Source organism: Astyanax mexicanus, chromosome 23, assembly GCF_023375975.1.
Source record: "Astyanax mexicanus isolate ESR-SI-001 chromosome 23, AstMex3_surface, whole genome shotgun sequence".
NCBI classification, from domain to species: Eukaryota; Metazoa; Chordata; class Actinopteri; order Characiformes; family Acestrorhamphidae; genus Astyanax; species Astyanax mexicanus.
The window spans coordinates 14,843,099-14,868,445 of NC_064430.1; the positions used below are offsets into that span (position 1 = coordinate 14,843,099).

Below are 25,347 nucleotides of genomic sequence, written 5' to 3' on the forward strand. Positions count from 1 at the left end.
TCAACTTGCAAAGCAACAGTTCTTCTTCTGGTTAATGTTTTATACTTTTTGCTGCTGTTGCTGATGCAATTTATTTTATTTTAGTAAAAAATGTCCAAAATGTTAAAACACCCATTCACTAATATAGGCTAGCACTGCAGCTGCTAGGCAACACCTGGGCAACCATATCAGCCAACAGTGATACTATATCAGCTGCATGGCAACACTAGGCAAATATAATAACAATCACCTTGCCACACTGACTGTAGCACCCATCCAGAGTCTATGTTACAACACAATTGCAACCATTTGGAATGATGTAGTAACGCCACAGCAACCACTTGGGATCCCATAGCAATCACTGAGGATGCCACAGCAATCAACATGGATACCATAGCAAACCACCAACCACTTACCCACAACCTAATAACGCAGTACCTAGTTGCAACAACATAGGACCCCCTGGGATACTAAAGCAGCTGGCTAGCAACCACCTAAAACACCCTAGCAACCACTAAGCAAGTAAGCATGGGGGGGGGGGGGGGGGTAGTTAACTAAGTTAAGTAATGCTAAGCTAAGTAAACAAAACCGTCTTTTAAAGTCAAAGAAGTGCTGAATGTTAATCTACACAGATTTCTCTCCTGAAAACTGTTAGTTTAGGTGAGTAAAGCACTTCTGTTTACTTACAGTAAGCTTAGATTCTACTTGCTTGCAGTAAGCAAATTTCTCCAGCACTAAGGCTGGAGCATTAGCTTTAGCTTCACTGAGGAACCCTGAGGAGTATTTTGCTAAGCCAGGGCGATATTAGCTTGCGGTTCATCCCATGTAGCTGGTTTTACCACGGCAAACACACGGACTACAGTCTGATATACTCTCTTCTGAACAGTAAAAGATATTAGCTACAGCTTAGCACGGTTAGCGGCTAATGCTAATACTGCTCCAACCTTATTAAAACTCCTTTATAATGCTGTACTTCAGTGGAGTGGTTTTACTGTTCCTTTACAACATGACTGGTAAAATTCATACATAAGGCACAATTAAAGTATTTTAAGTGCATCTTCTAGTGCAAAAAATATGGTAATCCACAATACTGTGTGTGTGTTTTTGAGAAGCATTTGCAACAGTATTGCAAAACCTAGTAATGCGGCACTACTTTGATATGTTGATATTTTATTACATCTCTTACAATACACAGATATACAGAATATGTTTTATCCTCATAATAGGACACTGTATATGTGAATAAATAAGTGTGTTTATGTTGTTTATGTTTTTGACCACCCTTTCCTTCTCTCTCTCTCTCTTTTTCTCTCACTCACAGTCAACAGCCGTTCCCAGAGAGGTTACGGATCCGGGTGAACCGCATCAGCATGCACGACTATGAAGCTCTGCATTATCACAAAGAGAAACTCAAAGAAGCCTGTGAGTGTGCACATACACACACACACTTTCACATATATGTACACACACAAACTTTAGTTAAGGCCCTGTAGCAGTATTTCCCAGTCCCTGGCCACCCTATTTAATGCTTTTTTAGCACACTCGATTCAACTCATCGGGTCATTGTAGAGCCTTGAGCTGAGCAGGGCAGAGAAAATCCATAGAAATGCATGTTTTTTTTTTGCTTTAATCAAAACAAGCTTTTTCTGTTTTCAACACTAGATGTCAGCACATGAAAACCTTGTCAATTATTATCTCATCTCATGCTCACATGCACATTTTTTCTCTTGTATTTTCTTTTTTTGTTTTGTATCAAAATAGAAAGTCTATTTTTCTAGAACTTTCTTCATGTTTTTAAAAGGCAACTTCCATCCAGCAGTGCATCTGTTCACGTTTCACTTCCAGGTCGAAACAGATGTCACAGCAACAGTTCCCGTGCAGTTCGGCTTTCTTTCAGCTGTGAACATAAAACGTGCACCTCTGGCTGTCCTCTCTTTTGCTGTCACACACTCTTCACACCTATAAAGGGCTTAGACAACACTGGCAACAAGAGGAGAGAGAAAAAGAGAGAGAGAGGGAGAGAGGGAGTGAGAGAGTAGTGAGTGAGTGAGTGCAAAAAAAACAAGCCTGAATTGAATTAGAGAACGAGGGGTCTGATGTTGCTAAGCAACCCAACATTCCTCAATAAAGAGCCATCTCTTTTTCTCTTTCTCTCTCTCTCGCTTTCTCTCTCTCCCTCTCTCTCTCTCTTTCTTTTTCGTTCTGTAGTTCTCTAGAGGCAGTCCTCTCACTTCACAAATATTACTCTGATGGCACGCTCAAGTCACTCACTCAAGATGTGGCTAAATTGAGGCCTCTTTCATCCAGACTATGAAAAAAAACATATGGAATTATTTAGTAAACAAAAAAAAGTGATAGCTGAGGGCCCCGGGTGGTAGTAAGGTCAGTAAGCAGAGTAAGGTCTTGCAGCTTGCCATCAGCAGTCGGAGCCCTGAGAGAGCACAACTGGCCTTGATCTCTCTGGGTGGGTAGATGGCACACTCTCCCCTCATCACTCAAAAGGGTGATGTCGGTTAGCACAAGGCATCTGTGAGCTGATGTATCGGAACCGAGTCGCTACAGTTTCCTCTGAGTGCGACGTGATGCTACTCGGCAATGCTGCATCAGCAGCAGTTCAAAAAAAGGTGGTGATTGACTTCAGTGTGTCGGAAGAGGCATGTGCTAGTCTTCACCCTCCTAGTGTTGGGGCATCACTAGTGATAGTGGATATACAGCTGACTAGCAGCTAAATGGGTGGGATAATTGGCCAGGTAAAGTGATAGATGAACCAAAATATATGATCCATTAATGTTTTAATCTATATTATGTGAAGAACTACTCAACTAAGTAAAGAAAAAAATACTGAGAAAAAGTTAAGGTCAGGTAATCCAAAACATTTCAAGAACTCTGAAAGTATCCGCAAGTGACCATCAAAATGTTATGATGAAAGAGCAAGAGTTACCTCTATTGCACAGGATAAGTTCATGTCAAGTTACTGTCCATGTTTTTTTATCCTCTCTGGCTCAGACCAACAGGAGACTGGCATTGTCTGTGTCGTCTGGTCTGCATAAAAGCCAGTTTACTCCAGGCCTCTGCTCGTCTTTTCCATTAAAAATCTCCCTTCAAACCAACACTAGCTGATCAGTTTCCAAATGGGTCAGGGCTTTGGTTCCAAATCAGGAGCAGCATAATGTCCACTTTCTCTCACTCTCTACACATTATTTGTTGATTAGAACCCTGCTGAAAAAAACAGCTCAAGGCTGGCTTGGTTTTCAGCTGGTATTTGGTTTTAGCTGGTGTTTGATGGCCAAGGTGATAAGCTGGCCTTCCAGGGGAAAACATAGACATCTATGATGGTGAACTCTTTGGCTAACTAGCTCTGGACTAGCGTATCATATGTTCCACTGGTCATGTTGTTTGACTAGTTTGGTCATGCTGGTCAGTAAACTTGATCATTTGCCAACCTATTTGGTAATGTTGGTCAACCAGGTGGGTCATGTTGGTCATGCTGGTCAACAAAAATGGTCATGCTGGTCAACAAACTCTGTCATGCTGGTCAACAAATTTGGTCATGCTGGTCAACAAATTTGGTCATGCTGGTCAACAAATGTGGTCATGCTGGTCAACAAATTTGGTCATGCTAGTCAACAAATTTGGTAATGCTGGTCAACCATCTTGGCTATCAACCAAATTGGTCATGCTGGTCAAAAAACTTGGCCATGCTGGTCAACAAAAATGGTCATGCTGGTCAACCATCTTGGTCATCAACTACAGTATATTGGTCATGCTGGCCAGTAAACTTGGTCATTGGTTAATCAACTTGTCTTGCTGATGAGCCTGATCACAAACTAGTTCACTTGTCAACTTGAACATGTCATTATTGTGACTAAGCTGATTGGTCCTGCTAGTTGTGATAGTGAACCAGCTTGATCGTGCTGGTTGATCAGCCTGAGCATGAGGGTCAACCAGCTGTCACGATGATCAAACCCTATACTGGTCAAGAGCGAAACTTAATTATCTTAACCAGATAAACCAGTTTGAGCTGGCCATGCTGTTTTTTTTTTCAGCAGGGAACGATTTTTTTTTAATAACTTATCTTGCTACATTTATTCTGCATTAAAGTATAACTCTCATTAGATTACCATACATGGTGCTGTTTCAGCTGCAAGAGCCAGGAGCCCTCGGAGCAAAAGGAGAGGTGTGATCTGAAGAGTTCAAGCCTTTTAGCTGAAAGGAAGTGGAGCTTGGTATTATCAACAGTGATGGCAGGCTGCGGAAGAGAGCGCCTCATTATTTCTTTAATGCTGCGTGTGGCCTCTTTAATGTTCTCAGCAGATTTGTGATGAACTTTTAATGGAATTTAAACCTGCTGAACACGGCGGCTCTAAATCAGGTGTGTTATGCTCTGCTTGCTTGGCGTCGCTGCCTTTTTAATGTGCGAGGTTTTCCCTGCACTCGTCTGTAAAGGCTGTTAGCAGAAATGTGGGTCAGGTGTTGGAAAACAGCGCAGCCCGGCTTTATCAAGCGAATGATGGAATGATTCTTTTTTTCTTTTTTTTTCTTTTCTCTGTCTTTCTCTCTCTCTTTCTCCTCCCCTCTCTTCCATTCCCCCCTCCTTCCCAATCTCTCAGCAATCCCGTTGGGGCTTATCGTCGTCCCCGGAGACAGTGACCTGGAAACCTGCCGAATACACATCGAGAGACTGCAAGAGGTAGAACGAGTGAGAGAGAACGAGAGAGAATGTGAGAGAGAGAGTGTGAGTGGGTGAGAGAGAGACAAAACGATGGAAGGAGGGGAAAAGTAAAGGGGGGGCTAAAAAAGGAGAGAGTTATGTGGAGAAAGTTAATATTAAGCAAGAGCAGGGAGTGAAAGAAAAGAGGTTTTTAGAGAGAAAAGAGAGAGTGAGAGTTGGAAAAAGTGAGGAAAAGATGAGGTGAAAAAATGAGGAGAGGAGGAACAGAAAAGAGAAAAAGGGAGTGAAGTTATTACAGGAAAATTAAAAAAAGCAAAAGGAAAGGAAAAAGTAAAAGATCTGAAACAATAAAAAGACTGAGGAAGAAAGGAAGACTTGAAGTTTGTTGAGGGAAGTCTTTTATTTAAGGGACAAAAAATGAGTAGAGAAAGTGATGAATAAGAAAGTAAACGTGGTAAAAGAGAGATTATGTGATGGTGCAATTTAGGGTATACTCACACTAAGCAATCTATGCCGTTCCTGGCACGGTAACCCCCCAAAGCACGGCACGTTTAACTAGTGCAATCATTCGGAACTGTGCGCCTTTTGGTGTGTATTTTTAAGTAAATCAAAGCAGATTATCTCTGCTTTTATCAAGAAGACAGTGTCTATGTGCTGTCGAGAGAAGGTGCTTTTCATGGCGGGGATGCTGAATTTGACACAACACCGGCAAGCCCACTGAGCAGTTAGTGACGATGTAAGCGTGTTTGGGCACAGATTGTTTGCAGCCCTTTTAACCACAATTCCCTTTTTTAACAGCTGTGACCAGTCAGAGAGTGTGTTTTTTTTCTGAACTGTGATTCTGTATTTACTTTACAAAGCAGCATTAATTGTTCCACTCCAACAAATATCTATGAGGACTCGTGCACTATATAAGTGCATATGTTGGTGATGTTGCCTGAGTGCAGAATCTGGGACTTATATCAGGGATATATTACAAGGAAGCTGATGGGAGGAAATTGTAAGAAGAAAGTTAAAAAAAAAGTAAGGGAGAACAGTGTTGAAAAGTGTGTGTGTGTCTGTGTGTGTGAAAAGTGATGCTGATAATGATGATGATGTCTAAAGTTTCTGGAGAATGTGGTGATTATGTTTAGACTTTTATATTGCTGTACATAATGATTACACTTACCCACCAATCACGGCCTCAAGCAGGAGAAACACAGTATATGCTAATGAGTGCTTGTCTTTTGTTTTTTTTGTAGATTATTTTTGGTTTTTAACAGAGGGGGTGGAGTGAGGTCACACACACACACACACACTCATTCACCCTGCAGTGGTTAATGAAGGACCCCAGGCGGTAAATAGGGCGTGAAATGTGTTGCGATTAGAGATCTCTGCAGTGCAGCTGGGTATTTATCTGATAATTCATTTTGCATACCCACTCAAACACACACACATAGACATGCTGAAATAAACAATACAATAAATACTTAAAAATATTCTGTGCTTTGAATAATGGAAAATAAATAAATACATGATCACAAAAATATTTTATGCTCAGTGGAGTATGAGTGGTTTAGACATTTCCAGCCATCATGTGGGACATTTTTTATAATAAAAGAACATGCATGCTCAAAAGTTTGGAATATGCCATGTTAAGATTTTTTTTAAATATTTAATTTTAGGTAAACAGATACTAAGCAGATGCAAGCTAAGCACATCAGCGTACAGACTGTGGACACTGTTTAACGCAGGGATGGGCAACTTCCATGATGAGGGCCACATTTTTTTCAGCATGACCATTGGGGGGCCACATGACCTCGCACTTCAAATAATTGAATATGAAAAACGCTACAAATGATTTTCAATAAGAACAAATTTTATATGAATTTATATCTGTATGTTTACAGCACCAACATTTATCAACAACTATTTTCTGCATATTAATGCATTTTAATACGGCAAAAGACAAACCGTTTGCTTAAAAAAAGTGCAAAAAGGAAGTCCTTCATATCAAAGAACAAAAAGTTTGCTTAAAAAACTGATTGCAAATACAGTAGTTCCTCTGTGTAAAATAAGTTCATTATAACAAGTCCTTCATAAGCAACAAGGACAAAACATTTGCTTATAAAAGTGCAAAAGGCATTTGAACTCATTTATAACAAAGAACAAAAAAGATTTAAAAACTGATTGCAAATAGCTCATTCAATAATAGCAGAAAACTAGACCACAGAGGCCCAACATTTATTGAAGCTAATGAGAGAGCTGTGGTTTGGCCTGCTGGCTCACAATGGACTGGATGTCAATGTCAGTTTTCGTGGTTGTTTGGCAGCGCCCTCTAGCGGTTTTTTGTTTTTGTTTTTTTTTTAATTATGAAATTATGAAATTATTTTTGATCTATTTGCGGGCCGCACTGAGTGATGTCGAGGGCCGTGTGCGGCCCCCGGGCCGCCAGTTGCCCATCCCTGGTTTAACGTGACGCACAGTATTTTGACTGCACTACATCAGATTAAAGCCATACTGATATAACAAAAACTCACAGTAGTGTGAAAATTCACACAAATTTACATATAGAAAATCAGCCCTCAGCTAACGTTACTATTCTAGCCCTGTATAGGGAACCTGCTAAACAGGAGCAAGTGAGTGAATGTAAGTCACCCCCACCCATGCTTTTGGGATGATTTGAGTTTTTGGCTATAAGATGTGGTAGTGATGATCATCCAGCATCCTAGTCTCAGTCCAAATTCATTTTAGTTAATTATTTTGTCAGAGATTCCAATCTTCTGAACGGTCATGTATGCTTAGGGTGTGTGTATAAGTAAGTGTGTGTTGTAGGAATTATTATTACATATTTTTTAAATGCTGGGGTTTCCTGCAGGACTTTGTATCATGTCACCCGTCTCTGCAGCGGCTTATGCTCCAGGTGGGTGAGACGGCGAGGAGGTGAGACAGACACGGAGCAATCAGGAACAAGCCTGGAAAATACAATGCACACTATTGTTCATAAATGGAGTGCACACACACACACACACACACACACACACACACACTTACACACGCAGTCTGTTAGCAGTTATCGAACAAAAAGGAGCTTGTTGACGCAGACCTCGGCTCCGGACTAGAACTCTCTTGGATTTTTGGAGGATGTTTTCCGTTCCCCTGAGTGAGAGACTGAAGTGGAAAACAGATGTTTGTCTTTCAGAAAAAAATTGGCTTCCTTTTTGGATTGAAGAGTTGTGTCCTCTCTGCCCTCGTGTTCATCCCCCTCTCCGACTCCCCCTTAACCACTTCTGAGTGTCCGTAGAATCGTGCTCTGCTACTGCACACAAACACACACAAACTCCAGCTTTATTCTGGCCTCTTGTTTTTTTTTTAAGCTGAATAAAGTCTCAGAACATTGTTTGACCCAGGGCACAGTTTTGAAGCTGAAAACCCCCAAAAAAGATCTGAATCTGAAGAAACCAGGGGCTGAATAAATCTCCTGGAGACAGAGGCTGATGAGAAGAAGCCTGAGAAACCCAAGCCCAACCAGTCCCAGCAAACACAGTCTTCTCCAAAACTATTGGAATTGCTTTTAGAGTACAGTAGAAATATTTGGGTTTGAAATCAAACGATAAACAGCAGAATGAATTTAAAAGTCTAACGAAACCAGTTCACATAGAAATTCCACTCTTATCAGTAGCAGCACATCCCCTTCAAACAAAGGGTCCTATTGTACACCCTGCAAAGGCGCATTGCGATGTTTGTTGCTATCTTAAACCCCGTCAACAGTCTATTTTCACGCCTTGTGCACACATTGTTAAAATAGCATTGTTAATTGTGTTAATATTATTTTTATATATGCACGTCATTAACCATAGTCAGCATAGGAATACCAAAACAGAAGAGACAAATTGTGCAGGGAATGTATATAAAAAAAAAAATTGAGAAGAAGCCACCAAGATACCAGTTAATTAACTGAAATGATGCTCCCTCCACCATGCTTCACAGGGGGGATAATGTGTTTCAGACCAAATATTCAAGTTGTAAATATTTTAATATGAGCTGTAAATGTTTAGCTTAAATCGATTCATTTGCATCTGTTGCTGTGTAAGATTGTCTAAATTGTTGTAAAAGATTGCCAATATCAGGAAGTTTTATAAGTTATATAAGTTTTATAAGACCTTTAATCTTCTTATAGTCAGCTTTTATTTCCAATTCCAAAAACTTTTACTATATGTACAAAAAAATAATACTGGACTTGCCTTCAGTCCTTTTGGAGGAGACTGATTTGGGGAAAATAAAACTTAAACATAATAAATTAAATAGGCTGGGCAAAATGTTAAGCTAAGACACCCACAAACATCCCTTTATCAAAACTAACTACTGCAGTACTTTACATCCTCTCCAATTATTCCTACTTGTTCCTAAAGGCTCCTCGAACATGTTTAATGTTGTCTGTGGGTCAGATGTTAACTCGTGTGGATTTAAGTGAGGCTTTTTGCATGCCTGTGTGTGGTGACGAGTTCTGTCAACGTATTGGTGAAGTGTTGATTCATCATCTTGACTTTTCAGCTGCATGTGCATGACTGTAAAATTTCTTTATTGTGTTAAATGTTTAAACAGTCATTTACAGTATAGTTTTAATGGAATATCCAGTTTGAAAAATACAGTAAAAGTCAAGTTAAAAGGGACCATCCAGACTGTTATCAGCAAAATATCCAAAAAGCAGGGTCCATATAATAGTATGGGGTTTGTGTTTGTACACCTCTGGGTTGCAGCATTAATGTAGAAATGTAGAAATGTGCATAAATGTTAGAGCAAAGTCTTTAAAAAAAAAACAGCGTTTTTCATATACGTCCATGCATTTTTCAAAAAGACGATGCAAAACCAAATGCTGCACTTTTCTGCCTACAGTCTTAAACTGGCCCCAATTAATAAGAGAACCACTGTGTTTTTATTCACATTTTCCATACTCTCCATACCTTTTCTGATTCGGGGTTGGAGTTAGCTAAATTAGCTAAATGTTAAATTAAGTAGCATAAACACATTACAGGTTGTACATATTGTCTTACAGTCTGCTGCTTAGCCTATATGTACATTAATAACTACTCTCACTCACTTCTTTTTTTTTTTTTGTTTCTCTAACCTCCTTCTTTGTTGTCCTCTTTTGCAGGCAGGTGACGAGTCCAAGTCAAAAATGCTGTCATCTCAGAGGTTGTCACCAAAGTGGTGCTTCTTGGACTGTGAGTAATGCTGCTCTTTTGTGTTTTTTCAGGTTTTCTGTTCAGACCAGGTTTGTGATGGAAATGTTTTTGTGTTTTGCTTTTGTTTCTTTCTTACATAAAGTTTGTGTGATTTTATGTAAGAATCACTTGTACAGAACATGGCCAACCAAGTTTTTTTTTTTTCCCTTCATAACGGTGTAGGTTCAGCTCAGGAACAGGTTTAGTGAGATGAAGGTGAAAAGTGATTAATATGGAAAGGTAGCTGTGAAATTAATGTTCTAGCACTTTTGAGTACTATAAATAATATTTGCTGCATGGAAGATGATAATATTTCCAGGGATTTCAATGCTTTTTTCAATAAGACAATGCAAAACCATATGCTGCACACATTACTAAGGCATACAAAAGAAACAGAGAACGAACTGACCTGCCCTGTCTTTAGTCTTTACCTGTTGTTATTGGACAATGTGTTAAGAATTTTTAAACACAACTATTTTACAGTACCATTCAAAAGTGTGGACACATTATTTAGTAATTTTTTGGATTGTAGATTAATACCAAACTCATCCAAACTATGAAGAAAAACATAGACTAGACTAGAGCAGTGTTAACATTAGACATTAAGTATTAGCTCTCTCACCGGTGAGGTGAGTATTATCGGACTGTAGCCTGCACATTTTTTATTTTTAAATTTTTTAAGGAATTAGAGTTTTGTTTTCTTAACTTAGCTTAGCTTTACAGGTCTCGCCACTCAGCTAAATTAGAAGGAAAACATGGTGACACTCCTGTTCCTTACTAGTGTCACATGATGCGCCTGATAATCTGGTGCACATTATAGAAAATAGACCAGAAAAGAGACGTTCATTGATAGTGTACCTTATAATCCTGTGTGCCTTATAGTGCGAAAAATACAGTAATTCATTGGATTTCTTGTCTCTTAATGTGTTTGAGAGCATCAGTTGTAAAGTTGTGAAGAGGTAGAGTTTGGTATACAGTGAATAGCTCTATTTGAGTAACATTCTTATCCATATTAACAAGATATCAAGATCTACTCAGCTAAGTAAAGAAAAAAATACTTAATAATGAATAATGAAGGTCAGTCAATCCAAAACATTTCAATAAAGTGAAAAGTGAAAGTATCCTCAAGTGCTTTTGTCGAAAAGATCATCAGAAACTTTAGGATGGAATTGGCTCTCATCAGAAAAGCAACAGGAAAGGAAGACTGAAGACCAAGTGTGGTCTGGATTAATTTGCAATATAGGAAAAAACATAAAAAAATACTGAATAGGAAGGTGATAATCTATGTAAAAGTCACTTGTGTGGCACATGGCCTGGTGTTGTTTTTTTTGTTTGTTTTTTTTTGTTTGATTTTTTATATATATTGGTGTATGTTCAGCTCAGGCATCGAGGTGAATGGGAAAATGGGCAATTAATTTGGAAAGGTTGGAGGTAAACTGAGGTATCTGTGAGATCAGTGTTCTAGCACGGGGATAACGAGAGAGAGACGGAGAAAGTATTATGTAAATGTTACAATCCACAGCTTCTCCAGGGGTGCTAGAACACGACCCCCATCGCTTCTACCCTCTTACCCCAGGCATGAAAGGTGATTAAATAAAGGTTAAGAAAGGTTCTGACTGAGGAAAGAGGATCTGCGTTGACATTTCAGCTCTAATGAACAGGCCATTACCAAGCCGGCATTACTGTCACAAAACGGAGGAGGGGGTGATAGATGAAGAGATAGGATGAGGGAGCAATAGTGAGAGAGTGTGTGAGAAAGAGAAAGAGAGAGAGAGAGAGAGAGAGAGAGAGAGAGAGACGCAGTTTGTGTAGATTAATTGGATGTCTGACATGATGGACTCATCCTGCCAACTCTCACCTCCAGACCAGCTCGGGTTTTGCTCGTTTCTCGAGGAGCGAAAGCCCTGAAAACACACGCACACACACACATCCCTTACACACTTCAGCTGCTGAGCCTCCAGTGTGAAACAGGATTCTCTAATAGCATGGAAACAGGCCTCAGATGAACCAGGCCAAAGGTAAACCAACCAGAACCCCTAAGGCCAACTCCAGCCTGCTCTCCTGAATCATTAAAGCATACAGTATATCACCCTGTCCTCCTGCTCCATTAGACCTGAAACCAGCTGTCTGTCCAGAAACATTAAAGCCGGCACTATCTTGATTTCCTGAGCCATTAGAGCACACCTCCTTTATCTCTACACAACCATTAAGTCCAACACCAGCTTTGTCTTTGTTGTTCTTCGTTACGTGTTACTTTGTTCTCCAGAACCTTTATAGACAGCCATTTGGCATAACCTGCTTTCCAGATAAAGAACCAACACAGTCAGCACTTCTCTGATCTTTAAAACCATTATGGCTAGTGCTGCCCGGCACCTACTACTACTACTACTACTACTACTACAAAAAATAAATAAATAAATAGGTTTTGCTTTAATGTCTAAGACCAGGGGCCCTTTTTAGCGATCTATAGCACACCGGTCAATTGCGCATTGCACAGCTGGATTTAGGAAGTTTTGGAGTGTCTCTGGTATCATGAGGCCACAAAAAAATACGCCTTGCTCAGCTTGAAACGTGCAAAAGGTATGAACTAATTCTCCTAATTAATCGTTGGTGTGTTTTGGGCGTAACATGAAATAAACCAATCAGTATGCCAGTCGTCATTCCCTTTAAGAGCCAGGTGAGCTCTGACTTTGGCACATTCATATCTTAACAGCGAGGCGCTTTGTGCGTCTCAGCAGAGAATACTGACCTGTAAAGGTACACCAGCAGCTCATTTAAAGGAACAGCAATGTTATTTTATTCTTTATCCTGTTCATTGTTGAAAAACATTAAAAGTGCGGTTTGTGCTCTGCAGTGCATCCGTATGTGTGTATGTTTAATGAAGAACAGACTTTGACGATTGACGGGTGTCAAGTTCATTTCAGTCAGTGGTGCACCTGTGTTTTCTTGCAATTAAAAAAAAAACTCATGATTTTAATTGTGATTAATCACTGACTAATATTGTAATCAATATTTTGTTTTAGTGTTTGACACCACTAATAGTGTATAAATGTAGTTTTATTTTGCTAATCTAATAGTGCTTCTTTTATTTACATACTATATGTAAATATCCACTATTTAAATCTTAAGTCTTAAGAAGAAAAAAAAAGAATAATCACGATTAATCACAGAATATGTTGCGATTAATACTATTCTTTTGAAAGTGATGGATACTAATAAATGTCATTTAATTTTGCGAATCTAACATCGATTCTTCAATTTATATTTAAATATCCAATATCATAATAATAATAATTTTACAGTTAAAAAATAAGTAAAATGTAAATATTTCTGAAAATAGTCTCATATTTTCTTTAATCCTTTTTTCCTTAAAAACACATAGGGTGCACTTCAAGGCTTTACTCTGCATTGGAAAATATGTCAGTGTTAACAGGTAACTTTTTTTTTTTATATTTTATGTAATAGCAATCCTAGCACAACCAACACATTCTGAACTCAACAGTCATATACATGCAAAGTGAATCACTGCCTCTTTTCAAACTACTGCTGATGTAACATCTCTGAGTAGCATCACAGCACACTCAGAGGAAAGCGCAGCGACTCGGTTCTGATACATCAGCTCACAGACGCCGAGCGACATCACCCTTTGGAGCAATGTGGGGAGAGAGCGCCATCTACCCAACCAGAGAGAGCAAGGCCAATTGTGCTTTCTCGGAGCTCCGGCAGCTTATGGCAAGCTGCATGACCAGGATTTGAACCAGTGATCAAATTAATAATTTTACCAAGTTCAGACAAACGTCCTTCTTTCATCCACTGTGTTTACAGATCTTGGTGCGTTTTTAACACATGATTTTAGCAGTATTTTTGATGCTGCAAGAAAGTTTAGAAAGTAGTTTACTTTTTTTATTTTAATTTTTAATTAGAACTAGTTGTCACACTAAGTTGAAAACAATGACTTTTCTGCTCTGCAGAGTCAACTGCTGGCACAAAGCTACCCTATGCTTTAAACGTCCAACAGACATCAGCATTTTAATCGGCAACCTTAAGCACGTAGCACTAACCCCCTAGCCCTCAGCGTTCAAGGTTACTTATTGACTTATTTAAAAAGAAGAAAGAAAAATTGAGCCACATTGGAAAATAAAAGAAAACCTTTGGAGTTCTCCAAGGACTCTACTCTTTCAAAATCTCAGCACAAACGTCTCGTCTCAGAATCGTGTCCTTTTGAACTGTTTTTCTTTTTGTTCTCTTTATGAATGAGAGCGAAAGGTTGTGTTCTGTTCTGTTTTCAAGCAGGAAGTGTCCTGGAGGGCTCTTTTTAATTGATTACTCTTAAAAAAAAAGAGCTGAACTGAAATGAACTGAGGTAGACTGGAAACAGAATGAAAAGTATAATTTAATTTCATTCTAAGTACCAAAGCTGTTTTACAAATCAGATAAGGGATTAGTGGTATTCCCTTTAGTTCCTTCATGAGGGAGAAGAGCAGTTATATGGGAAGACGCAAGGTGACAGTAATTCTTGAATTAGCTCTTTGATCCTTTGTTAGGGAACCTGCAAGGTTTTCATTTTTTTTCTGCGCTAAAATTCTATTAATTTTAGCCAGAAATGCTAAAATGCTACACAATGCTACACAGCAAAAATGGCAAACTCTGTCTAAAGTATACACCAAACAGTGTCTTAACATTATCAACCCATCTTTGTTTCTACACTCATTGTCCAATCAAATCAGCTCTACTAACAGTACCCAATGATTTTTTGCATACTTTGCTACTTTTGCATACCTCGTTTTACCATGTTCTTCAATGAGCAGGTGGTTTTTATATATCATAATAATTAGTTAGAATCCCCCACATTTCACTTAAAATATTGGCTTACCCAGAGCGGTTTCTATTAGGAGAAAAGAAATACCACTAAAAGTCCACTCCAGGTTTTCAGGTTTGCCTACAACAACTCACTGCATGTGATTCGAGGTAACTGGAGGAGGTACCGTCAGCCCCATTGCCATCTCACATTGTCCAGCTTTTGCACTTTATTTTTATATGCCCTTAAAATAAACCCTATGCCATGTTAAATAAATGAAATATTAGCAATAAGGGTTGTCTTGTTTACTATAAGTAAGAATAGTTACTTTTGAATTAAGTCACTTTTGTAGGTAAAATTAAGTGCTCTATTTTAGAAATCTATAGACTGGATACTATCATAACGAAAGAAAAAAACACACCTTGCCCAACTCAAAATGCACGAAAGGCATGTACTAATTTTCTTAATTAATCATGGGTTTTGTTTTAGGTGTAACATGAAATAACCCAATCAGCATGTCACTTGCCATTCCCTTTCCCCCAGGTGTGCTCTGACTTTGGCGGACTAGTAATTTTTCGGCGCAGCGCTTCTGCGTCTGGACGTCTGATGGCTGACTGTTGTCAGGGTTTTAATCAGTCAGTGGCGCATCTGTGTTTTCCGCTTTCCATGTGAACAACCCCCCCCCCCCCCCCCCCCCATGTGCCATATAAAAAATGTTTCAGACATGGTGGAGGTGTATTAGTGTGTGTTGTGCTGGTGGATGAGTGAATCAGACACAGCAGTGCTGCTGGAGTTTTTAAACACTGTGTTCACTCACTGGCCACTCTATAAGACACTCCTACTTAACTGCTCCACCATGTAGATGTAAAGCTCATCTGTTGCTAGTACTTCCTCAGTGGGCACCAGGTGCTGCCCACAAGGTGGTGCGCAGATGGGGCTGCCCACAGGACGCTGCCCACAATGCGATGGTTGCTGGTTATTTCACACAAATGATGCCTAATCTGTGGTGGTCTTGTCGGGAGGGGGGGGTATAACAAGGTATGCGACTTGTTGGAAACGAGGTGGTGTTAATGCTATGGCTGATCTGTGTGCATTCCTCCATATATTGATGTGATAACAGACATCTTTTCATATCATGCTGAAGCGTGAAATCAATAATCCATCCTGTTTACAGTCTAAAACTATAGCCAGATCCTGCTTGTATGTTTACTGTGTTTACTGCAAGTCATTTTCCTGTTTGTTCATTGTTTTGCTGTGAAACTGAATCAAGGCACAGCTGTCTGTCAAAGCTGCTGTTCACTCTTGGCAGCCATTTGGTGGAGAATTGGATGGCGTCCCTGTCTCAGATCAGAGAGAGCGAGAGATACAAGAGCACGTCATGCATTGCTGAGAGGAGGTCTGAAAGAAAGTAGTACATCTCTCCTCTCGTTTCCTCGTCTTCCCTCTGCTGTCTGCTCCTCCTGTTGGCTTAGGGTTGATCCTAGCTCCACTTTTGGAGACAAAATGGTTGCTTTGATTTGTGTGATACAGCAGAATGAAGGGGAAGGGGATGCGGGGATGATTGTGGCAGCGGTACAGCTGTATGGCAATACAGAGGAGCTTATCGAAAGGAGTTAATGTTAATAATAAAACAACAGCCTAGGTTTTATTAATCTGATTATTATTTTGCATAAGTCAGCCTTTGAAAAAACACAGAACAGTAATTTGCCAATTCTGTACCATCATGTGACAGATGCCCATGTCAGCTACCATCACACTGATGAGTGATGAGTAATGGGGAGAGAGAGAGCCATTCCACCCACCCATGGAGAAGGAGAAGGGCCACTTAGGCTCTCTTGGACTTCCAGCCACTGTGGAACACTGTGGTAGCTTTAGCATCACTAGGGATCCAGCACTTAGACCATGAATCATGGACTATTGGTTCTATCCACAAATGGCGAGTGTGGCAGCTTCTATAACATATATACAGGAGTTGGACAGTAAAACTGAGACACCTGTTTTTAGACCACAATCATTTATTGTCCTGACGGACAGTTCTGGTGGAAACAGGAGAGTTGAGGTGCACATTGAATTCTGCCGTGATTTGAGCAGCCGTGGTTTTATGTTTTTTGGATACAATCCGGGTTAGCACCCGAACATCCCTTTCAGACAGCTTCCTCTTGCGTCCACAGTTAATCCTGTTGGATGTGGTTTGTCCTTCTTGGTGGTATGCTGACACTACCCTGGGGACCGTGGCTTGATGCATCATAAAAGACACAGATGCTACTGTTTTATTAAACAAAACAGAAGCGAATGTATCTCTGTATCATGTATTTGCTTGGGGGGGAGTAGGGAAAGTTATATAAGCTTTATTTTTCTTTCATTTAAAATGCGCCTTTGTTCACTGGTGGGTCAGTCTGAGCTGACCTCTAACTCTGCTGAAATTATTGTTTTAATTAAAATATGTTTTTCTAGGGAAATTAGTAAATGCTTTTTTTCTCCCCCCCAGTTTCCAGTTTTGAATAATGGAACTCTCCCTCGTTCACCCCAGCTAGTTTTGTTAGATAGGTTTTCAGGCTACACAGTTTAAAAGAAGAAGAAAAACAAACATAGTCGCTATTTGTGCTGCATACACATTGTTTTCTTCTGCATTTAACCCATTTGTGCAGTTAACAGGATTATTGGACTCATACTGTCAGTTCAGGGGATTGAACCAGCAACCATCTGGTCACAAGGCTGCTTTTCTAAGCTTCAATTTTCTTTAATGAAGCTTCTTCTACAACGAAACCATCCCTGTCACTGGACAATCACTTACTCAATGGCAATCCAGTCAAATACTGTCAGTTCAGGGGATTGAACCAGTGACCATCTGGTCACAAGGCTGCTTCTCTAATCTTAAACGTTCTCTAACCTTCTTAAATTATGGTTAATATAGATTGAACCTATTCGCTTCTCTGTCAAACCACTTGCTCTAAGGCATTCCTGTCCTGTCCTTTTAGTTCAGGAAATTGAACCAGCGACCATCTGTTCACAAGGTTGCTTCTCTAAGCTTCAACTTTCTTTAATGAAGCTTCTTCTACAACGAAACCATTCCTGTCACTGTACAAACACTTATTTAATGGCACTCCAGTCAAATACTGTCAGTTCAAGGTATTGAACCAGCGACCATCTTGTCACAAGGCTGCTTCAACCTACTCTAATCTTTTTGAACAAAGCTTCTTCTAGATCAAAACCATTCCCATAACTGTACAACCACTTGCTCAATGGCACTCCAGTCAAATAGTGTCAGTTCAGGGGATTGAAGCAGCGACCATCTTGTCACAAGGCTGCTTCTCTAACCTTCTTAAATGATGGTTCTTATAGCTTTAACCCAATTCCATCACTCTACAAACACTTGCTCATGGGTACTCATGTATTGTCTGTTCAGGTGATTGAACCAGCAACCATCTGGTCCCAAGATTTCTTCTCTGACCTACTTAAATTATGTTTTTTTATATCAAAACCATTCCTGTCACTGAATAAACACTAACTCAAGGGTACTGCAGTCATATATTGTCAGTTCAGGGCATTGAACCGGCCACCATCTGATCACAAGGCTACTTCTCTAACCTTTAACATTCTTTAACCTTCTTAAATGATGATTAATATAGCTCTGTCTATCCACTTGCTCAAGGGTACTCCAGTCATATATTGTCAGTTCAGGGGATTGAACCGGCCACCATCTGGTCACAAGGCTGCTTTTCTAATCCTAAACCTTCTCTTACCTTCTTAAATGATGGTTTATATAGATTGAATTTATTCCCTTCTCTGTCCAACCACTTGCGCAAGGGCATTCCTGTCATGTCTTTTCAGTTCAGGGGGATTGAACCAGCAACCATCTGGTCACAAGGCTGCTTCTCTAACGTTTAACATGCTCTAACTTTCTGTTACGAAGCTATTTGTAGATTGAAACCATTCCCATCACTGTACAACCACTTGCTCAATGGTACTCCAGTCATATACTGTCAGTTTAGGGGATTGAACCGGCGACCATCTGGTCACAAGGCTGCTTCTTTAACCTTCAATCTTTTCTAAACTTCTTAAATGGTGGTTCTTATTGATCAAAACCATTCCCCTCACTGTACAAACAATTTCTCAATGACACTCCAGTCGTATACTTTCAGTTCAAGAGATTGAACCAGCTACCATCCGGTCACAAGGCTTCTTCTCTAACCTTCTTAAATGATGGTTTTTATAGCTTAAAAACCATTTTTTTCTCTGTCCATCCACTTGCTTATAGGTACTCCAGTCATGTACTGTCAGTTCAGGGAATTGAACCAGCAACCATCTGGTCACAAGGCAGCTTTTCTAATCTTAAACCTTCTCTTACCTTTTTAAATGATGGTTAATATAGTTTAAAACCATTTTCTTCTCTGTCCAACCACTTGCTTAAGGGTACTCCAGTCACATATTGTAAGTTTAAGGGATTGAACCAGTAACCATGCGGTCACAAAACTGCTTCTCTAATTTTCATGACAACCATTGAACTACTTCAGACTACAGAAATGTTTGTAATGACGTTCTTGATGTTTCTTCTAGATCTAATCCATTCTCTTCGCTGCACAGCTACTGCTTATCCATGCTATTAGTCTTTTCAAGTACTATGACATTGAAACCATGACAAAACCTCTCATTTGTGCTTGTTTTTTTTTTTCTTTTTTTGTAGCGACAACTGCAGATCGATTTTACAGGATTGATCGAGCCCAGGTGAGTCTGACTAATGGCACTTATATACTTGTACCCCCCAATGACTAATTATTCTAATGGCAGACATTCAGCTGGACAATCCACTGAGTCGATGTATGCTTTCGTCTCTCTGACAGATAAAAAATATATGTATTTTTTTGTGAGCAATTTGTTTGTTTATGCTCTTGAAAACACAGTGTAATATCAGAGTAATCTTCTAAAATGAGCTTCTGTTACAAAAAAAGAGACTAAACAAATTGGCTTACTGATTAGAGTGTAATTAGAGCGTTAGAGGGTTATTGATCACGAGGTTGTGGGTTCGATAAGAGGGTCTGCTGGGCTGCCAATATTGTGCCCTTGAGCAAGGTGATTAACCCTTTCTGCTCTGGGGTGCTGTAGCATGGCTGACCCTGAGCATTGACCCTGTTCTCGGACCCTGTGCTCTAATCTAAGCTACTTTAGCTCCTAGGTAATTTTTTGTTTGTTTGTTTTAATGAATTTAAGCCTAATTACCATATTTTTAACACTATAAATCTATTTTCACACATAAGGAGCAGTGGATTATAAGGTGCATTATGTGACACTAGTAAGGAACAGGGGTGTCGCCATATTTACCTTCTAATTCGACGAGACCTGTAAACCTAAGCTAAGTAATCAAAACTGTAATTCTTAAAAAACAAACAAAAAAATTATTTTTAATTCAAACGAGCCCTGGATTTTAATCTACAAAAATCTTCCGCCATTTTGGCGAGTCAGAGACCAGAGTCTGAGCAGTAGAGGCCAGAGGAGGGAGAAAGGCTGTGGAGAGACCGCCTACTCATTTAAATAACCCCGCCCCTGAGGGCTGCCTCGCGGGGTGGAGCGGAGCTGACGGTCTGTTATTGGTCCCGCCCATAAGCAGCCCTTTTACCATAACCACACCTTTTTTGAATAGAGCCGAATAAAGTTTTAAAAACCGAATTCTGTGGGGATATAAAAATTTGACAATATAAGCAGAGGTTACACTAGCTGTTGCATTTAAATAATGGAGGTAGAATTACAGTATATTAGAAAAAAACGTGATTGAAAGTTGTCTGTTTTGCCATTGAAACCTATGGGGATGGGTGGAGTTACACAGCTTTCTGCAGCCGAACAGCAGGGGGCGCCCGACCTGTGGTGGCTTCACTTTTGAGAAACGATGCTCTGTCCAGCTATATACAGTCTATGATTTGAGTAAATAAAGCTCTTCAGTTTATTTACATTAAGCATAGATTTCCAGACTTCCGCTAAAGCTGGGTGCAGCAATATTATCATTAGTAGCTAACTGCTAGTGCTAGCTAGCGCTACACTGAGCCAGGGTGATATTTGCTATAATACATATAATACGCTTGTTCAAATGTGCAGGCTACAGTCCGATATACTCGCCTTTGAACGGCTAAAGAGCTAGTGCGGTTAGCAGCAAATGCTAATACTGCTCCAGCAGTGCTAGCCGGGGTTAGCAGGAGGCTGCAGGCCGATAATACTCACCTCTGAACAGCTAAAGAGCTAGCGCTTAGCAGGGTTAGCGGCTTATGCTAATGCTGCTACAGCAGTGCTAGCCGGGGTTAGCAGGAGGCTACAGGCCGATAATACTCACCTCTGAACGGCGAAAGAGCTAGCGCTTAGTGTGGTTAGTGGCTAATGCTAATACGGCTGGAGAATGAACTGAAACTTATCTATAACGGAGTGGCTTTACTGTTCTTTACAACCTGATATAAGGTGCTCCAGGTTATAAGGTGGACAAACGATTTTTGGGAAAATGAAAGGATTTTAAGTGCGCATTATAGTGTGAAAAATACGGTAATGTGATGTGGCATTCTTTACACCAAGTCCTACGCATGTGTTTGCTGAGGTAAACCTGCACAGTGCTGCACAGCTTGTCCAGAAATGCATGTGTAAAGCGTCTCCTTTAGTGATTGCTCATAGTGTCAGTTACACTACCTGACTGTAGGGGAGCCCATGAGCACCTAATGGAGATTTATATGTACTATTGCTTTAAGATATGGTTAAAATATGTAAGATGGTAAAAAAGAGTGTTATGTTCTTGTAAATATTTTTATACCACTGTTCAGTGATCATTGTGTGTGTATATGTGTGTGTGTGTGTATTAGGAGCATCTACACTATGTGACGGAGATCTCTCAGGACGAGTTGTTTATCCTGGACCCGGAGCTGGTAGTCACGGAAACAGTGAGCACATCTCCGGGCATGCCTGACCTGGTAGACTCATCAGGAGAGAACTCTTCAGCGCAGCGCAAATTTGCCTTCCCATCATCCTCCTCTTCTCCACCCTCCTCTCCAGCTCCCAGGTCAGATATCGCACATTAGCACACGGGCGCAAGCGCCCTATTTTTTAAGGCTTTCAGGACGTATGCTGTTAATTATGGCTGTAATGATGCTTTGATTAATGAGCTGGGGGGCAGGCCCCTTTAGAGCAAAGGCCACCTTTATAGTCACGTAATTACCACTAACGTTACAGCCGTGGAAATAAAAGCGATGGAGTAAAGTAGATTAATATTATACTGTATTGTCTGGAGCATTAAGGAGCTCCTTTATATATTACGCTTTGATTCATCTGTGGATTAGCCTCACTGTTCAGATAGAACTATGTAGTGTTTTATAGTTACAGTTAATATAACTATATATAGGCATTAAATAGGTTACATTGCTTTAGAATTTAATTATGAAAAGACTATTTGAATGAATGTTCTCTGTAAATGAAAAGAAAATCCATAGCTCTTGCCTTTTCTCTGCTCTGTGTCTGATTTTGCCATCTTTAATTAACCTCTTCTTGTGGACACGAACAGATAAGATGCTGCTAGACAAATAAAAGAAAAATGTTTCTATAGAAAGTCCCAGTAAAGAACTTGCTGTGGTTTCCCAGCCTTTCAGCTCTTATCCACCATATATGTTTTCTTTAAACCTTGGTTGTTTCTCACACTAAGGATTCATTTCCAACTTAAAACATTTACAGGTAAATTTCTTAATACAGTTTTAATGCAGCTGTTTCTTTTAAAGTAATAATTCTCTCAGTCTGGACACAAAGCTGCAGTAAAAGCAGACTGGGCAGCTAGTACAATCAGACTGTGTCAAACTAAAACTCATCAATTCAAAATAAAAGTCACTAATACAAACAAACAAAAACTAATTATTAATGCAAACAAGCTAACAGACCCTATCAAAATAAGTCATTAATACAAGCAAACAGACAGTGTAAAAATAAAAGTCTTTTATACAAACAAACAGACAGTGTAAAAATAAAAGTCACTAATTTAAATAAACAGACCGTTTAAAAATGAAGGTCAATAAAACGAAGGAACAGGCCGATAAAAAAAAGTCATTAAAACAAACAGACAGGCAGTTAGTTAAAAAATAAAATTCACTAATACAAACGAACAGACTGTTTCAAAATAAAAGTCACTGATATGAAAAAACCAATTGTTTGAAAATTAAAGTCCCTAATACAAACATACTATTTTAAAATAAAAATCACTAATACACACAAACAGACCATTTAAAAATAAAAGTCACTAATAAAAATAAACATACCATTTAAAAATTAAAGTTACTAATACATATGAACAGACTATTTAAAATACAAACTAACAGACTGTTTCAAAATAAGACACTAATACAAACTGAACATTTAAAAATTAAAGTCACTAATGCAAATGAATCAACTGATAATAAAAGTCAGTAATGCAAACAAACATACCATTAAAAAATAAAAGACAGACTGTTAAAATATGCCACTAACACAAACAGTGTCAAATAAAAGTCACTAATAAAAATACAAATAGATCCTGTCAACATAAAGCACTAATACAAAAAACACAAATAGACAAAATAAAAGTCCTTATTACAAACAAGCTAACAGATTGTATCAAAGGTCCCTTATAAGAACAAACAAACTGCTTTAAAAGTAAGTTGCTTATACAAAATAACAAATCATATCTAAATAAAAGTTAATAAAAATGAATAAGTAGATTGTTTCAAAATGTTTCAAAAAGTCACTAATCCAAATAAAGCAGAAACACAAAACAATTTTAAAATGAATGTTAGGATTACTTTGTCACATTTGTCTCCCCTTTTCTTTTTTTTGCTGCTTCAAAAATAAATGGCAAACTTGTTGTTGTGTTATTATATTGCTGCTGCTTTGGAGATTAGAGTGTTATTTTTTTTTTTCATCAGCCGAAAATGTATCAAAATATTCCTTTGTTGCAGTCTTTTTTAAAAAAATGATATAACAGAAAACTTCCAACATATAAAACACTCTCTATGCTCTGTGTTTGAGGATGCAGCACTTTAATGCTTCAAAAAAGCTTCAAATTCAAATCTAGTGTGAAAAGGTTTTCTGTCATTTAATCATAGTCTGTGTGCAGTAGTGAGCTTCTTTTATAATGTGTTTAGAGTGAATGGGTTTTTTGCTCTTTTATATGTTTCTACATACAGAGAGTATGTAAATGTAGAGAGATTAGGTATGAAAACACTGGAGAACTTCTCTAATCTCACTTGTACAGGCTGGGAACATGCAGCTCCCCCACGTTATAGAATAGAGATTCACACATTCACACACACACACACACACACACACACACACAGCGTATAGAGACGCATTCTCTATCCATCTTCCTCTATCTTCCACTGAATTCAGCGTGTACATGTGTGAGGTGTGTGTTTGCGTGCGAGGCTTTCTGTGTGTGAAAGAGAGAGAGAGAGGAAGAGAGAGAGCGGGATGTAGAAAAATAGAATGTTCCCCGCAGCTCTGCGCTTGATCCGCACCTCTATTTATAGATGCCTGCAAAAATCCATACAACTCCATGACTTGTGTTACTCTCCTCCCAATGAGGAGGGGTGCATGGGAGCGTGTGCTCTGTGTGTGGGTGTGTGTGTGTGAGAGGGTTTGTTTTGGTTTGTGTGTGTGTGTGTGTGTGTGTTAGTTTGTGCTGGTTGATGTCAGCCTGTGTGAGAGACGGAAATCATAAAAAATAGAGAAAGAGTAAAACAATGCTGAAGGTGTTTGAGTAACAAACAGAGACAGAAAGAGAGATAGAGAAAGACTGAGTGAAAGAGAGAGAGTCAAGTAGAAAGAGAGACAGAAAAATGAGAGTCAGACAGGGGGAGAGGGAGAGAAAGACAGAGAAAGAGAAAAGGTGAGAGAGAAAAAGAGTTAGAGAAAAAGAAGAGAGAAAGAAAAAGACAGAAAAAGAGAGACTGGAAGGACGACACACACACACACAGACAGAGAGACCAAAAATATGAGAGATCCAGAGACTGAAAGAGCAACAGACAGACAAAACAGAAGGAAGTACAGACAGAGAGACAGACCAACAGACCTGGATTGGAAGACAGACTGGGAGAGAGTGAGAGACAGACAGACAGGGATAGAAAGACAGACAGGGAGAGATTGAGACAGACAGACAGGGAGAGAGAGGCAGAGTGAGTTAGACAGAGAAATGGGTAGAGAGAGACAGACAGACAGAGAGAGAGAGAGAGACAGACAGACAGATGGGGAGAGAGGGGAGGAAAGAGTGACAGACAGACAGAAACAGAAAGACAGACAGGGAGAGAGAGAGTGACAGACAAACAGGGATAGAAAGACAGACAGACATAGAAAGACAGACAGGGATAGAGTGAGAGAGACAGACAGAAAGATGGGGAGAGAAAGAGAGAGTGACACACAGACAGGGATAGAAAGACAGACAGAAAAAGAAAGACAGACAGGGAGAGAGTGAGAGAGTCAGATGGGGAAAGAGAGAGAGAGAGACATGCAGACAGGGACAGAAAGACAGACAGGGAGCGAGTGAAAGAGACAGACACACAGACAGGGAAAGAGAGGCAAAGTGAGCTAGACAACAGAGTGAGACAGACGAACAAAAGGGAGAGAGAAACAGACATAGGTAGATACATAGAGATAGACAGATAGGGAGAGAAAGACAGGAAGAGAGAGACAGACAGGCAGAGAAAGCAAGA

General features: G+C 39.5%; 1 protein-coding gene across 13 annotated transcripts in view; it reads left to right on the forward strand.

Annotated features, from left to right (window-relative positions):
- dgkza (diacylglycerol kinase, zeta a) overlaps positions 1-25,347 on the forward strand; it is a 244,352-nt gene that overhangs the window by 160,603 nt on the left and 58,402 nt on the right. For 11 of the 13 annotated variants that reach the window (XM_049471206.1, XM_049471208.1, XM_049471207.1 and 8 more), the window contains 6 exons: positions 1,301-1,401; positions 4,590-4,669; positions 7,509-7,553; positions 9,786-9,855; positions 19,338-19,378; positions 21,487-21,683. In XM_049471206.1, the coding sequence (XP_049327163.1) occupies positions 1,301-1,401; positions 4,590-4,669; positions 7,509-7,553; positions 9,786-9,855; positions 19,338-19,378; positions 21,487-21,683 (534 nt within the window). The remainder of the gene's footprint in view (positions 1-1,300; positions 1,402-4,589; positions 4,670-7,508; positions 7,554-9,785; positions 9,856-19,337; positions 19,379-21,486; positions 21,684-25,347) is intronic. The other 2 variants (XM_049471210.1, XM_049471200.1) reach the window with 1 other exon arrangement.